General features: G+C 35.3%; 1 protein-coding gene across 2 annotated transcripts in view; it reads left to right on the top strand.

Annotated features, from left to right (window-relative positions):
* The window catches only part of CFAP299 (cilia and flagella associated protein 299), a 744,166-nt gene that overhangs the window by 384,785 nt on the left and 341,288 nt on the right, over window positions 1–18,093 (top strand). The window contains exons 5-6 of one of the 2 annotated variants that reach the window (XM_066386151.1): window positions 5,201–5,225; window positions 11,615–11,620. The exons of the other annotated variant lie outside the window; for it this stretch is intronic. Coding sequence (XP_066242248.1) covers window positions 5,201–5,225; window positions 11,615–11,620 — 31 coding nt within the window. The remainder of the gene's footprint in view (window positions 1–5,200; window positions 5,226–11,614; window positions 11,621–18,093) is intronic. 2 annotated transcript variants of the gene reach the window in all.

Here is an 18,093-nt window from a genome sequence, read left to right on the forward strand (position 1 = left end):
TATCCTAAAATTCTGGAGATAAGAAACCCAAAATAGGTCCCACTGGGTTGTAAAAGAAAGGTGTTGGTGGAAAGGTTCAAGGAAAGAACCTACACCTGTGCTCTGTGGCTTGCCATTCCTCTAGCAATGTATCTTTCTCATGCTGCCCTCTCTCTGGTTCCCCCTCTTCTGTCCTCTCTTACACCTATAAGGACCCTTATGATGACATCGGTCTCACTCAGATAATTCAGGATAATCTCATCTCAAAGCCAGCTGATTAGTAAACAATTTCATCTGTAACCTTAATTCTTCCTTGCCATGTAACCAACATAATTCTCAGGTTCTAGCAGTTAGATTGTGAACATCTTTGGAAATACTATTCTACCTAACACCTTCCACATGGATTCACCCTAGAAATTGTATGCAAATCACACGCACACACATGGGAGTAGAGTTGAGGTGTCAAGTATTTATAATCAGAAAGAGAAAATGTGAGAGCAAGCATGATATTATATGAGTACCATGGGTGGCCATGGGGTCAGGAATATCTTTTCCTCTGAATGTCTGTCAAGTGTTTCAATAACATCATACTTGTAATAGAGTTTATAAGAGTTTATGAGTGTGGAACACAGTAGAGTAACAAAATAACATAAATTGGTAATGGGAGGTGATTAATGCTTTTTCTCCCATATGCCCAGGCTCTTTGTGACAGTGAATCTGCTGATGCCACACTGGTTCAGTGTGGCTAGAGCTGTGCAGGTGGGAAACAGCCCATAGCAGAGTGGTGTTGCACACCAGCCTGATAACCACCCTTTAATTAACTCCCTTTCTCGGGAAAATTACAACTTGTATGTCCCCCTCTAGAAATGAAAAATTCTCTTCCACCTCCAAAACCTTGTGATTTTTATGGTCAATGCTAGCCAAAAATATCATTTCAGGACAAACTCCCCGCTCTATTGTGGAGTTAGTCTGTCTTTAATTTTCCTTGAAAGAATACATGAAGCAATATTTAAATAGAGGATGATGTGAACATCGAGAACAGGAGATTTGACTTTATATAAATGCAAGTAATAGCCTAGATTAAAGTAAGTAATCCTATTCAAAAGCTGAATTAATAACTTTTTAGGTTACCCTTGCTGTAATCAATTGGGAAAATCATTTAGAACTTAGAATGTTTGGGCCTGACCAGAAGTGGCACAGTGAATAGAGCACTGAGGTTGCCAATTTGAAACCCAAGGTCTCTGAGTGGATCCCACAGCTTTAGTCCAGGGTAGTCAGGTCGAGTCCACTGGCTAGATGTTGGTTCAATCCCTGTTCAAGGCATGTATGAAAAGCAATCAATGAATGCACAACTAAAAGTGGAGCAACAAGTTGATGTTTCTCTCTCTCCCTTCCTTTCTCTCAAAAAAACCCAAAAAACAAAAAACCCCCACAAAACAAACAAACAAAAAAACCAAGCTAACAGCTCTCTGGGTAGTTGAAATGTCTTCCCATCACTTCAATTATTTTTGAGGCAGGGAAGAGATACTGGCTTCTGTTTTGAGGCTCTTTCTCTTACTTGGCCCATTTTCCAAGTCCTTCCTGACTTGAAAAATCAAGTGCTGTTATACCTTTTCTGACAAACAATAGCAAGTAAAAGTGAGGAAGGTTACATAGTAGACATTATCTGCGAAGAGTATTTTGTATATAGAACCTGTGTTTTTATTGTAACTGAATTGTTCTTAGTTTGAAATATTTGAAATATAGTATGATCTCCAAACATGTGGTTCTTTCTACTCTTTGGTTTTTATGACTTAGCCTTTAACAAACTAGTCACAATAAGACAGGATCCTTTCCTAAATGTGGTAGTATCTTCGAACCACAAATTAATGAAAGTGGACGATTATAACTGCCAAACCACAACAGTGCCTCCCGCATCTGTAATCTTGCTTTGAGCAGGCACAAATGCATGTGTTCTACATTTGTATTAGAGAATTTAGCCTTGACATTCCTTCATCCCATGCAATATTTGTTAAATAAAAGAAAAAGAAAAGAGCAGACATGCTTCACCCAGATGTCAGCATGGAAATGTTTTACCTTGGCTTTACTGTCACAGAACAGTACCAAGCCAGTGCTGGCTTCCTGCATCCAATTTGAATTGATGATTACTGGTGACTTATTATCCAAATTTCTAATCATCTAATTACAGTACATGTGCTGTGCAGAACAAGAGTGCTGCAGTTTATGCCAATGAAAGTTTTTTTCTCAGTTTCATGTTTACAAATTTTACATTTAATTTATGATCTTCTAAGTGAGCCTCTTTGATTTTTGAGTGTCTTTAAAAGGTTAGAAACAAAAGAATCCAAAACATTTTAAAATTTTTATCAAAATACAAGGTCATGTGTGACAGCTTTATTATATTCTTTTCTGGAAAACAATGCCCAGTGATTTTGACTGGTGATAGTCACTGTTTTCTCTCAATCTGAGACACCAGATAACGTGGAAAGTCTTTTTTTCTTTCCTTTTTTTAAATCCAGTGAGAGGGGGGAAGTCAGAGAGACAGATTCCCACATGCACCCCAACAGGGATCCACCTGGCAAGCCCTCTGGGGGCAATGCTCTGCCTATCTGGGATGCTGCTTCATTGCTCAGAAACTGAGCTCTCCTTAGTATCTGAGGCAGAGGCCATGGAGCCATCCTCAGTGCCCGGGGCCAATTCGCTCCAGTAGAGCCTTAGCTGCAGGAGGTAGAAAGAGAGAGAGAGAGAGAAGTGAGAGGGGAAGGGGTGGAAAAACAGATGGGCACTTCTCCTGTGTGCCTTGACCAGGAACTGAGCCCAGGACATCCACACACCGGACTGACACTCAGCCACAGAGCCAACTGGCCAGGGCCAAAATGGAAAGTCTTGATACTCTTTTTGTTCTTTCCACCCTCCTTTATCTTTCTTCTCTTGCTCCTTCTCCTTCCACTCCTCTTTTCTTTCCCCTTCCAAACTAGAAACCATATTTAGTTGTGTTAATTAGGTAATAGATGCAGAATGGATTAATAAATGTTTCCATTATATAATATATTCTCTGCCTGACCTGTGGTGGATTAGTGGATAAAGTGTTGACCTGGAATGCTGAGGTCGCCGGTTCAAAACCGTGGGCTTGCCTGGTCAAGGCACATACAGAAAACAACTATTGTGAGTTGATGAATCTGTTTCTCCCCCCTCTTTCTCTCTTTGATTCTTTCTCACTCTCCTCTCTCTAAAAACCAATAAATAAAATCTAAAATAATAATAATATATTCTCCAATCTGACACTATGGTTTTAAAGCATGTAAAGTTTTCTTTTTTTTTTTTTTTGTATTTATAACTGGATTTCAATTAGGTTTTTCAATTCTTTGAATAGATAAATATTTGTAAAGCATTCAAAAATTAAGTGTGAGAATATAACTTGTTGTTCAAGTATATGAACAATTCTTAAAATAACATTTGTGAAGTAATACCTATTATAGAGAGTTTCTGTGCCAGCCACTGCCCTGGCTGCTCCAGACCATTGAGCACTGGTCTACAGCCCCTGTTCTGGCAGATGGTAGGGCTTTGCAGAGGCTTAATGAACATTCCTTAAAACAGGGGTCCCCAAACTTTTTACACAGGGGGCCAGTTCACTGTCCCTCAGACCGTTGGAGGGCCGGACTATAAAAAAAACTATGAACAAATCCCTATGCACACTGCACATATCTTATTTTAAAGTAAAAAAACAAAACGGGAACAAATACAATATTTAAAATAAAGAACAAGTAAATTTAAATCAACAAACTGACCAGTATTTCAATGGGAACTATGCTCCTCTCACTGACCACCAATGAAAGAGGTGCCCCTTCTGGAAGTACGGCGGGGGCCGGATAAATGGCTCAGGGGGCCGCATGCAGCCCGCGGGCCGTAGTTTGGGGACCCCTGCCTTAAAACATAAGTTAAAACGCTCTCATGTGTATTGTAAAACTTTTTGTATCCACTAAGTTGTTACTTTATCTTGAAGACAGGTATGTTTGTCTTTGGTGTAGATCGTGAAATACATTTTCTCTTTAAATCACTATGTTTTTATGGCTTATCTTACAATTTTTTAAACAAATAAATGACCGTATCTTTGCACTGGTCCTGTTAAAAAGAAAATTTCACTCCTGTGCATGTTTCCTGATGTAAAATGATGGAAATAAAAAATAATTGTACTAAATTCAGATCCATGGAATTCAAGGTTGACTGGAGATTTTTCACAAAGCATAATATATACAGATGCACAGGTATATAATTTATAAACATATTCATTTGTGTATATATAAGTATGTAGATAATGATATATTTATAATAGATAAATACATGTAGATGTATATATAGATAGATAGAGATATGTAGTATCCTCAAATATTTTGACTGGTAGAGATGTGTTAACAAAAAGTTTGGGGTTTCCAACTCAAGAATATAAATTCTATAAAAGAATGGCTCTTTTAATTAGTATACTTCTAGAACCTACCATAATCTGTTGCATGTTTTTGGAGTTGAGAAATGGTAATTAAATTTATTAATGATAACTTCTGCTCATTTGCATTGAGTTCAATCAAATATCAGTCAAATCTCAGACACCTATGTTTCTTATATGTCTAATCTTTGTAATTAGTTGAACAACATCAAGTAATGTTTTAATGGAGAGTAATAAGATATTATAGATAGATTTAAGATATATTTTATGTTTTTCCTGCATTTTACATTTCTAACATGGAGTCCAAATATTGTTAAGTAATTAGTACAATAGAAACCCTCTCAATGTACATTTCATGACTAACTGGACCATGAAATAGATCAGTTTCCTCTGAAAGCCCATGGTAAAACAGAAGTCCAAAGTTAGAGAGATACTTGCTCACATGCCCATATCTCCTCCCTGAGATTTTGTTACATGCTAATAATCAAGAGCCATTTATTTTTGTTTCTAAACCTGTTTATGTTAGTTCTCTTATTTACTATTACATTAAATTTAATATTTAATTGTTCATGTGATTAAATTGAATTTTATGTAAGCATATGAAATATGGGAGCCAAAAGAAATTTTGTATCTAAGAAAAGTAAGTTAAATGCTTTGGATGGTTTTGTTTAAAATTGCAGTTAAATTAAGCATAGAAAAAAAACCATAGTAAGTTATTGGAAAAAGAATCATTAAAACCCTAGATGATTTTGATGTAAAATTTGCTTCTAAAGTATTTAAAAGTTCCTGTTATATTTTAAAGAAACAGGTACTAGGCTTTATGGATGATGCATTAGAGTAGTTCATGTAAAAACATTTTAAGAATCTCCAAGGAACACCTGCTTGCATAGAAAAGGCCTTGGACCATAGTTTAAAAGTGGCCACCATGTGGACCTTTGTATGTTTTATATAAAAAATTAAGTTTGTATCCATTCACGATTCTCTTGTTGTTTTTTTTTGACACACAGAGTAATTACCAGTCTAATTGTACCAGTTAAGAGGATTTCTACTATTATTCAACTTTGGCATTTCTTACTACACCCCTCTTATGCTTCTGGGGCAATGTAATTGAAAGATCTGGAGACTGAAAGACAGGAGTTAAAAATCTGTAACCATTTGCACCTCAGTTGAGTGAGTTGTGATTTTCTTGATACTGTACAACCTAAAAATATTCAGAAGTGAGAAAGTATAGCTGATAGATATGAAAATAAATGCTACTCAGATTCCTTCATTTCAAATATCTCTCAAAACAGCCTCATTGTTTTCACTGATTAGCTACAAAATAAGTAACAATTACAAATAAACCTCAGCAAGAAATTCTAAAGCACATTTCATATTGGGGGCATCTATTTAAGTTTTCATTTGGAGTGTTTTGTTTTTTTTAATCAAAAAGTATTTCAAATGCTCTATTTTAGAATGTGTAAAAATGATTTCAACCCTGACTGTGTTTCCCAGAAACAGGAATAAGGAGAGCATCACATTGACACAAAGGGAATACGAAGACTTTGCCCAGAAAATGTGGTTTAACTCAGCCTTAAAATACGAAGCAGTTTTGGGGTAGATTTCTAGAGAGAAAGGTAATTTCAGAGAGAGGAGGCTGGACCAGCAAAGGGCAACTCAAAAGGAGCAGAACATATTTATAGAGAAGGGAAGAAGCTTTTGGTCCAGGCTCAGGCAAGGGAGGGAGCTGCCTGAAGGACAAGGTACTGGAACTTTGAAGTAAGTTGGCTTTCTTGATCCACCAATGTTTCCTGGGCCTGAAAATGACACAAATCATTAATATATGGAGTACCTGTTATAATGGGGATAAAGTGTTATGGGAGAACTTGTAAAACAGTGAAATAACACTTCATTTTGACTTGCGCCCGCATGCGCCTGACCGGGATCCACCCGGCACACCCACCAGGGGCGATGCTCTGCCCACCAGGGGGCGATGCTCTGCCCATCCGGGGGTGTCGCTCTGTCGTGACCAGAGCCACTCTATAGCGCCTGGGGCAGAGACCAAGGAGCCATCCCCAGCGCCCGGGACATCTTTGCTCCAATGGAGCCTCGGCTGCGGGAGGGGAAGAGAGAGACAGAGAGTAAGGAGAGGGGGAGGAGTGGAGAAGCAGATGGGCGCTTCTCCTGTGTGCCCTGGCCGGAAATTGAACCCGGGACTTCTACACGCCAGGCTGACGCTCTACCACTGAGCCAACCGGCCAGGGCTGGGTCCATATTTTGAGACTATTTTTAGAGCATTATTTGAAAGGGAAGGAGACAGGAGGCAGACACATAGATACTAACATGGTATAATGCAAAATAATTCTTGAACTAAAACAGTTTCCCTTCATTTTAAGGCAGTTGCCATTGATTTTAAAAATAATTTTCAAATGAATAGAATTTAAATTTGTTTTATTTTCTTCTACTTCATTAGTCCTTTCCCCTTATATTCAGAAATTCTACCATTAAGTTAGTGTCTTGAAAGTATTTGACTAATTTAAAGTGAAGAATTAATTTTTTAAAATTTTAGACAAAACTGAATATTATTTTAAGTAAAATAAAAGGTGAAAATATACATAATTTAATATTTGCTCAAATTGTATTATTATTAGAAGGCTACTAAAATTGGATTTTTAAATGTTTTGAAAGATTTATAATTATTGTCATATGGTTTAGTTTCATGTACATTTGAGAAAAAATCTTCTTTAGGCATTAAGGATTTTTCTCTATAAATTACTGAAGAATATGTTCCTTATGAAATTAGCTTTCAGTTTTCCACATGATTAATAGGGAGAAAATGTATAATTGTATCATTTTTTTTTAGTCTATATAGGCTTACAATTGAAAGATTAATTTGTAAATAAGAAAATAATGACAAAACAGCTTTATAGTACAGAAATACCTTATATAATAGCATATGATATAAGAAACTATGAATACAGTCTATGTGTGGAATCATTTTAAAGTATGTTTGGAAGGTTAATATTTACAGAATTCATAGCACTCATATATTGAGAGCTTTAATTTTTGTGTATTAGGGTACTTATTTTTTAAATAAAAATTTTAAATTAATAAATACCTAATGAAAATATTCTGAAACATCAATAAACAAAACAACTACTTTTTATCCAAACATCTCCAAAAATACTTTGTAGGATATACTTTTTATGTATGCATAAAATTATGTAGACTATATTTTTTCTAATAGAAATTTTATTGGCATATCATTTTTATACTTTAGTTCTTTACTCAGCATATCATTTTAGCATCTTTCAGTATTTTAATACAGTATTCTAAATCATTTTCCAAGGTTGTTATCTTAATGTTTTACACAAATGTTATATTGATATGCTATATCATGTTATTTAGTCAGTCATCTATGGCTGTCATTTATTTATAGTGTTCATACTGTCTCTAATGTAACCATGGAGATGAACTGCCTGAGGCCTAAATATCTGTGCCTTTCTCTTGTAAGACAGTACAGGGATATCTGCTGTAAGTATCTTAAGGTTTTTGAAATAGGCTGCGAAATAGCTATCCATTTTATATGCCTATTTTATCTAAACCTTCTCATCCTATGTAGTATCTTTGTTTTGTTTTTATTTTTTGTAGTTTCCTGATTAGAAATTATATTTTTTATATTAAACAGCTGTTGGCTATTTGTCTCATGTAATTTTCACACAATGTGCTTTTCTGTGTATTTATATGGGTAGTGCTTTGCTTTGATGTTTTGTTTATGGCATTTTTGCAATGCAGATATTTATAGTTGGGTGAGTCTACAGATCTTGCCTCCCCATCTAGGCTGTTAGGTACATGCACACTTGTTTGTGGGTGGGGTTGGGGCTGTTTTAAAAAGGCACATATAAGGAAGGGAAAAGCACTCAGGTAAATTGTATTTGAACTACATATTCAGTTTCATTCAGGACAAAGTAAAAATGCCTCTATAAACAGTTCATATATTTATGAATTTGAATATTTACTTAAGATGCAATGTTGAGGCCTTAAAAATGTTGTGAGGCTAATGAATTTTCTCAAAAAGGAAGATGTTACTTTTATCATCAGAAACCAAGGCCTATACTATGTATCACCTTATATCAATGTATTTGGGTGGTTTTGAAAATACAGAAGAGAGAATTCCTGGGAAGATGAAAAGCTACATTTATGGCAGAAGGTAAAAGTCAATACTGGGACTCTCAGAACACTTAAGACCAATTAAGCTGTGATGGGCAGAGCAAAAATTTTATCTGATGAGAACTTAAAGCTGACTACATGGTTGCCAATAAATGTTTCCCATTGGAAGTGACACTGTACGTTTTACATGATAAAATACTGTTATTAGTGGATATAGAACTTTCAATGGAGCCAAAAATATTTCATCAAGTGAATTTGTGTATGCGGTAAAATTTCACCAAGTAAAATATTTTATGAACTATATTTCATAAAATACATTTGGCAAAACTTTAGAGAAAAGCAAGAAATGAAAAATACAAATTTGGGGTTAATAGTTACCTCTGGGAGGGAGGGAAGGGAGTATGATTCAAGAGGGAAGGAGTAACCAGGGGTCAACAATGGTACTAAGAATGTTTAAATTTGTGGTGTTACACAGGTTTTTAAAATTATTATTTCTTTTTAAATTTTATATTGACTTTAGAGGAAGAGGAAGGGAAAGAATGGGAGAAAGAGAGAGAGAGAAGCATTGATTTGTTATTCCACTTATTTATGCATTCATTGGTTGATTCTTTTTTATTTTTCATATACTTTTTAATTTTTATTTAGAAAATTAAATTTAACAGGGTGATATTGATCAACATAGGTTTCAGATAAACATCTCTATAGCATTTGAACTGTTGATTACGTTGTGTACCCATCACCCAAAGTCAAATTGTTTTCCATCACCTTATATTTGTCCCTCTTTACACCCTTCACCTCATCTCCTCTCTTATATCCCTCTACCCTGGTAACCACTACACTTTTATCTATGTCCATGAGTCTCAGTTTTATATCCCACCTCTGTGTGAAATCATACAGTTCTTAGCTTTCTCTGATTTATTTATTTTACTCAGTATAATGTTCTCAAGGTCCATCCATGTTGTTGTAAATGGCAATATGTCATCATTTCTTATGGCTGAGTAGTATAATATATATATCACAACTTCTTATCCAATCCTCTACTGAGGGACATTTTGGTTGTTTCCATGTCTTGGCCACTGTGAATAATGCTGCAATGAACATGGGGTGAATGTATCTTATGTATTTCATTGATTGATTCTTATTATGTACCATAAGTGGGAATTGAACTCATAACCTTGGCATTTCAAGATGATGCTCTAACTAACTAAGCCACCCTGACAGGGCCCAAATTTATTATTTCTTATATATACATTATACATAGGTTTTGTTTGAATAAGCTATTAAATTTTTTTTTTTTTGGATTTTTCTGAAATGAGAAAGGAGGGAGGGCAGACAGACTCCCACATGTGCCCACTGGGATCCACCCAGCATGCCCACCAGGGGCAATGCTTGGCCCTTCTGGGGCATTGCTCTGCTGCAATTGGAGCCATTCTAGCACCTGAGGCAGAGGCCATGGAGCCGTCCTCAGTGCCCTGGCCAACTTTGCTCCAATGGAACCTTGGCTGCGGGAGGGGGAGAGAGAGACAGAGAAAAGGGAGGGGGGAAGGGTGGTGAAGCAGATGGGTGCTTCTCCTGTGTACCCTGGCTGGGAATCGAACCCGGGACCTCCACATGCTGGGTCAACACTCCATGCTGAGCCAACCGATCAAGACCTAATATTTTTTTTAATCACAAAAATATTTAAAATGAATGCAGTAGTGATAGATACTTACTGAATTTGTCCTGTGTGCCTTCCATGGCCTTCACATTCTGGTTACCCTTTCCCCCGTTCTGTTCCTATACTGTAATGACCTCTTACCCATGTTGTGTCTCTGTTCTGCCTCTGGTGCTCCCTCATGCCTCCCTGGTGGATGTGCCCCTTATTGGACTGTCCAGAGTTTTCTCTGCAGAAATACCCTGAGTAACTTCTTGCCAAGCAGCATACAATGAGCTTGAGCTACTAAACATGACTCACCTCCAGTTTACTTATTTTACCTGTGCTCTGTTGCCACAAAATCTCAGCTTCACGCCTGCATGTTTTGCAAATGGAGACTCGGTGGGTCTAAAAAATAAACAAAGGAAAGTTGTTTATAAGAAGACGAAGAACTCTTCATCTTCTCTCCTTTGTCTCACATTTTCAATGACCTTCAGAATCAGTATGCAATGCCTTTATGTCTCTCCAAACTGTAAACTGATATCTAATTTTCACTCCAAACCTCTTTTCTCAGCTCCACTTGTATATTCAGCCACATTCTCTACTTGCCTCACACACATGTATGCAATTGCGTACATAATTCCTCACACTTACCCCAAGCTGCTGCTTCCTGTGCCACGTCTTAAAGAATTGCAGGGCTATTGCCCAGTGGTGCAGAAAAGACACATAGGAATCATTCTACAGTGATCACCCCCCTCACCTTTCCATTTCCTTGACTCAACCTTTGCTGTTTTCTTTCTCTCTCTCTTCCTGCTGTATTTTAGGAGTTCATTTTTACTCATCTAGGTTACAAATATAGTAAAAATTAAAAAATAAATGGTCTCCTTATTGATCTGTCCTGTTGCCTACTCAAATTATTCCCTATACAGAGTGAACTAGAATACAGATCTGTCAATGCTGTTCAAATATCAGTATGTCTCCTCAGTGTCTGTATCAGTCAGTGGTCTCCAAAGTACAAACCTCAATAACGATCAAGGTGAGCCAGTGGAGTGCGTAAAGAAAATATTAGCACTTATATTTGTTTTATTTTTAATTGTCTTTATTGAGATGTAATTGACATGTAACATTGTACAAGTTTAAGACACATAACTTTTTGATTTGACATATTTATATGTTGCCATATGATTATAATTTTAGCTAACACTTTTATCATGTCATATAATTATTTCTTTTTTTGTGCTGAGAATATTTTGTTCTTTTCATGTGAAAAAATTAAGAAGAAATACATCTTTATTGATATTGAAATATGAATTGGTACCATATTTTTTCATTCAGATTACATATTTTATGGTCATTGGTTATGAATAACAACAAGATATGTTGTGGAAAGAATGGGAATTTAAAAATTTGAGGAGTTGGCAGTGGTACCTTGTTTTCTTTCTTTCAGCATATATTAACATATTGCAAGATATGTGTGCCAAGCTAAATGGATTTACTAATCATAGCAAATCAAACTAACCCTCAGAAAATGGATGAGAAACTTAGAACTAGTTTTCTAAAATGAATGGGTGAGAGAGAGAGACAGAAAGGAAGAAGGAAGGGAGAGGGAGGGGAAAGAGAGAAGAAAAAAAGGGAAAAGCAAAGGAAGGAGGGAAGGAAGGAAGGGAGGGAGGGAAGGAGGGAGGGAGGGAGGGAGGGAGGGAGGGAGGGAGGGAGGGAGGGATTCTTGAACAAGCAAACGTTTACTTGTCATAAAGAGAGCATTTAAAAATTTTTTCAATATTATTTTACTGCTGAAAATGATTTTAAAACAATTCTAAGTAATCATATATGCATTCAAAATTTTATAAAATGAATCTTTAAATTTCTTAAATGATTTTTAAATGAAAAGGTTTTTTGTGATATTTCAAAACAATTTTTAAAAATTAGAACTATATTTTCTAACACTTTCCCACACATTATTGAAACCATTTTATGAACGACAAAAAGCTTTCTTTGGATACACTTGATTAAACAAGACATTTATAAATAAGTAAATAAATAAATAAATAAATAAATAAATATACAGGGTGTGGCAAAAGTAAATTACAGATGTTCATAAGGATAAATAATACAATAATTAATGAATAAAAATACATGATTAAACTGTGTTTTGTGTACTCCCAATTGTAAACTTCCTTTCGCCCCACTCTGTATAATACCTTTCAATTAATTTCCCAGGAAGAAAACACAAAGTGATTAACATTAGAGAAGATAGAAATTTGCTAACTGTATTTTAACCAAAACAATTGTGTAATTTGTAGAGGAAATTGAAAACTAAGTTTCATGATTTAATGAGTGCAACTCAGGTTACTCTTTTTTTACTTGTATTTAAGTAAGTTTGTGAGTTATTTTCTTTCAGTTCAGACAAACATCAAGAGCAAGTGGGCAACTAATCCGAACTTAGAACCATATTTTCAAAACACATTTCACTATAACATGTAAATTTGGAGGAAAAATGAAGCATTTTTATTTTTAAACATTCTATATTACAGCTCTAGCACATCCTTTTAAAAATGTATTTTATGTGCTTCAACATACATCACATGTACACAATGGTAAAATAATTAAGGTACATATTTATTTGTCTATTTAAAATAAACAAAAACAAGACAAGCTTAAAACACTTTTGTTTCTTATTTTATATTTACTGATAATGTATATTCTAAAAATGAGTGATAAAATTAGCATATATTTAGAATATTTGTGGACTATAGTATATTTAAGAAAGGCAAGATAAAATTGAAAGTTTTAACATGATAAAAAGGGCCTTTCTTAATCCTGACCATCTAATTTAAATGTAGCATATAATAAATTTTACTATCTAATTACCCTGTTCTCTTAGAAGAAGGTACTTGTGAAGTAGTCACAGGTATAAAAGTGTGATGAGACTGCTGACATCCTGAGAGCAAAGGAACAATTAGAAATGATTTAAACAATGGTTGCTCAATTGTATAATGCTTTACATAGCACAAGAATGGATATTGATAATGGTATCAAAAAAGAATTTATTGTTAGCCTGACCAGGAAGTGGTGCAGTGGATAGAGCGTTCGAATGGGATGCAGAGGACCCAGGTTTGAAATCCCAAGGTCGCCGAGTTGAGTACAGGCTCACCAGTTTGAGTGCAGGGTCGCTGGCTTGAGCATGGGATCACAGACATGACCCCATTGCCACTGCCTTAAGCAAGGGTTCACTCACTCTGCTATAGCCCTGCAGTCAAGGCCTGTATGAGAAAGCAATCAATCAACAACTAAAGTGCTGCAACAAAGAATTGATGCTTTTCATCTCTCTCCCTTCCTGTCTGTCCCTATCTGTTCCTCTCTCTGTCTCTGTGACACAGAAAAAAATCATTTTTATATTAAAATGCTTTTTCACTAAAATATTTCAAAGTTTATTACTTGATATATTATATTCCAATATTGAAAAAATGTTTATAGTCTAAGATATTTTCTTTTGATAAATTAGACAACAGTATAGTGTTCTTGCTGAACATTTGATGTGAGTGTTTTATAAAATTATTCACCATGCTCAAGTCTGTGTCCAATTTGCTCATATGTCAGTAATATTTATAATGTATGTGTACACATGCATATCACGTTAAGAAGAATTTATTTTTATATATATATATATATGTGGTAGGTAGACATTAAGCTGATTTTATTTCAGATGCTCACTCGTTGCAGTTACTATATTTCAGGTACAAAATTTGCTTCAGATATGGCTAATCTGATTATGAAGCTCCATGATGCTAGAATACTAGGGAATGGTTGGCATCTTCTGAAAGTTAATTGATAAGATCAACAATATCGAAACACTATGAGATTCATGTTTTCTGAGCATTTTGTATCTTTTCATTTGCTCATATTCAAGGAAGATGAACTGCAGTTAATGAGTCATTATGTGCTCAGGATAAAGGGAGGTGTAAAAACAGATAGGCATAAGGTTAGGTGACAGGATTTAGGTGGCATTTATTGGTAATGCAGATGGCTTATGAAATTTACATAAAATTCTTTAGTGCTCCTAAGTCCTGATAGTCTGTATTAGGTCTCGTTAAACTCTATTGAGTAATGTGTTTATGGTCTTTGGTCTCTCTCCACTTTCAGCCTTTAGATCATTCTATGTTTTAGGTTTGATTAATGTGTTATGAAATTTTTTTATATTAATGAGTGATTTATCTGAGGCTAAAATGTTAGTAGAAAATTAAAGCATAGAACTATAAGAGCATTTACAGATACATCACCTATATGACACAAATTTATTTGTAAAATTGGACATTCATTATTCTATTATTGTTTTTAAAGAATAATGGATATTTTCATTAATTTAGGTAAGAAATATTCCGAGATGTATGTTTTCTAGTCACTTTAGTCAGATTCCCAGAGGGAATATTATTTTAAAAGACATTAAAGGTCAGTCCTAAGGTGATTGATGCCACATAATTATCAATGTTAACTTATTATTTTTATTTAAAAACAATGCCCCAAGAGTTTGTATTTTATACAAAATTAATAAAGAACAGTCAAGGTTTTTAATGAAACTGACTTCCTAGAATAAGCTTTGCCCATTAAATTATTGGTCACATATTAGCTCTGCATTTATCATTTTTAATAATCTAAATTATTGCTAACCAGTCTCTTTAACATGATGGGTAGAGAGAAAAGGTTTACTATGAAGGAGACAGTAGAAACTATTAAGGCTATCTCCCATTGGTGCCTGATACAGTATCACTAACATATTTATTTTAAAGACAAACATTCCAAAACTATGGCAGGAAATGCACTTTTGTGACTTAAATTTGAGTCTGTAAAACCATAATGTGTACTGAGTAGACAAAATTTTTATGGTGGGGGTGGGGGGCCCCTGCAGCTGTGTCAGCTTAACAAATGCTTTGCATGTGTTGTTCTTGAAGACCAAATAAAAAAAAGCAATGCCCTCATCTTTGAAGGGTATGAGAATATGTTTTTCTTTTAATAATAGTCACAAATATGATCCTCATTTTATTTTCTTAAACCGTTTGAAACAGTGAGTAGGCATTTCAACTTGAATGCACAGCTGTTCAGTTGGTGATGCACAAAGGATGCCCAACAATATTCTTAAAGTAAAATTGAAATCGTAATTATGTGAATTTTAGCTACTGGAATTATAAACATGGAGCCCCACAAGGAAAGATGGAAAGCTGCCAACTGCATTTTATGAAAACACACAGATCACAAAGAAATTTACATTTTGTCACCCTCTTCCCTTATTGGTATGTAAAGCATCTCCCTGCTCTCTACTTTTCCGACTTCTATTTGAAGGTGGAGGTCAGGTGGTTGGAAGTGGGTTAATGATTTCCTCTCATCTGTTCGTAATGAACAGCTGTATTGTGCAATGTTATTTTGAATATGCATAGACCATTGCTCAGCTCAGATGAAAAGATGTATCTTTATCTTCTTTATTGTTTCAGTGTTTGCACAAAAAATTTTTTAAGGCCTTTAAAAATATTGGTGCAGAACAGTTATTGTTGCAGTTTGATACTGTACAGAATGGTCTATTATTGTTATGGGGCCTTTGAGATATATTTCATTACTTCCAGTATACTTTGAAAAATTTTAGCAATCTCTGATGAAATATAGAGACATTCTTCCTTTTGAAAGTTTTTTTAAATTTTATTTAGAAAATTGAATTTTAAGAGGGTAACATTGATCAGAAAGAGTACTTAGGTTTCAGATGAACATTTTTATAGCATTCAAACTATTATGTTGTATACTCATCACCCAAAGTCAAATCATTTTCTGTCACCTTATATCTGTCTCCCTTTACACCATTCCCTCCTCCACATCATCATCCCCCACATTCTTATCCCCTTGGTAACCACTTCACTTTTATCTATGACCATGAGTATCAGTTTTATATCCCATCTCTGTGTGAAATAATACAGTTCTTAGCTTTTTCTGATTTACTTATTTCACTCAGTATAATGTTCTCAAGGTCCATCCATATTGTCATAAATGGCACTATGTCATCATTTCTTATGGCTGAGTAGTATTTCATTGCCTATATGCACTACATCATTTTTTTTTTTTGTATTTTTCTGAAGTTGGAAATGGGGAGGCAGTCAGACAGACTTCCGCATGTGCCCAACCGGGATCCACCCCGCATGACCACCAGGGGGCAATGCTCTGCCCATCTGGGGCATTGTCTGTTGCAACCAGAGCCATTCTAGCACCTGAGGCAGAGGCCAAGGAGCCATCCCTAGCGCCCGGGCCATCTTTGCTCCAATGGAGCCTCGCTGCGGGAGGGGAAGAGAGAGACAGAGAGGAAAGAGAGGGGGAGGGGTGGAGAAGCAGATGGGTGCTTCTTCTGTGTGCCCTGGCCAGGAATCGAACCCGGGACTTCTGCACACCAGGCTGACGCTCTACCACTGAGCCAACTGGCCAGGGCCGGTAATATGGACATTTTAATGATGTTTAGTCTTCCTATCCATGAGCACGGTATATGCTTCCACTTGTTTGTGTATTCCTTGATTTCTTTCATTAATGTTTTATAATTTTCCGAGTACAAGTCTTTAATCTCCTTGGTTAAATTTACTACTAGGTACTTTATTTTTTTTTGTTGCAATAGTGAAAGGATTGTTTTCTTAATTTCTCTTTCAGATAATTCATTGTTCGTTTATAAAAATGCCTCTGATTTCTGTGTATTAATTTTGTATTGTGGCACTTTGCTGAATTCATTTATCAGGTCTAGTAGTTTTTTGACTGAGACTTTAGGGTTTTCTATCAATATATAGGGTATCATATCATCCGCAAATAATGATAGTTTTACATCTTCTTTTCCAATTTGGATGCCTTTTATTTCTTCTTCTTGTTTGCTGTGGCTAGGACTTCCAGAAAAATGTTGAATAAGAATGGTAAAAGGGGGTACCCCTGCCTTGTTTCTGATCTTAAAGGAATTGCTTTTAACTTTGACCCATTGAGTATGATGTTGGCTGTGGGTTTGTCATATATCGCCTTTGTCATGTTGAGGTATGTTACCTGTATTCCCACTTTGCTGAGAGTTTTGATCATAAATGGGTGCTGGATTATATCAAATGCTTTTTCTACATCTATTGAAAATATCATGTGTTTTTTCTCCTTCCTTTTGTTTATGTGATGAATCACAATGATTGATTTGCAATATATTGGACCCTCCTTACCTCCCCACAATAAATCCCACTTGATCATGGTGTATGATTTTTTTCATATATTGCTGGATCCGGTTTGCTAATATTTTGTTGAGGATTTTAGCATCTAAGCTAATCAGGATTATTAGCCTATAATTTTCTTTCTTCCTGTTGTCTTTGCCTTGATTTGGAATCAGAATTATGCTTGCCTCATAAAAGGAGCTTGGAAGTCTTCCTTCCTGTTGAATTTTTTTGAAATAGCTTGAGAAAGATAGGAGTTAGTTCTTCTTTGAATATTTGGTAGAATTCAACTGTGAAGCCATCTGGCCCAAGGGTTTTATTTGTTGGTAGTTTTTTGATCATTGTTTCAATCTCATTTGTTATAATCAGTCTGTTTAGGTTTTCTCATTCTTCCAGATTAAGTTATAAAAAATTATATGTTCCAATTAATTTGCCCATTTTACCTAGGTTGTCTAATTTTTTGGCATACAGTTCTTCATAGTATTTTTTTTACAATCCTCTGTATTTCTGTTGTGTCAGTTGTTATTTATCCACTCTCATTTCTAATTTTATTTATTTGAGTACTCTCTCTCTTCCTTATTTTTTTTTTTTTTGGTGAGTCTGGATTAAGGTTCATCAATTCTGTTTACCTTTTCAAAGAAGCAGCTCTTAGTTTCATTGATCCTCTGTATTGTTTTTTTAGCCTCTATTTC

Source organism: Saccopteryx leptura, chromosome 5 (assembly GCF_036850995.1).
Source record: "Saccopteryx leptura isolate mSacLep1 chromosome 5, mSacLep1_pri_phased_curated, whole genome shotgun sequence".
NCBI lineage: Eukaryota > Metazoa > Chordata > Mammalia > Chiroptera > Emballonuridae > Saccopteryx > Saccopteryx leptura.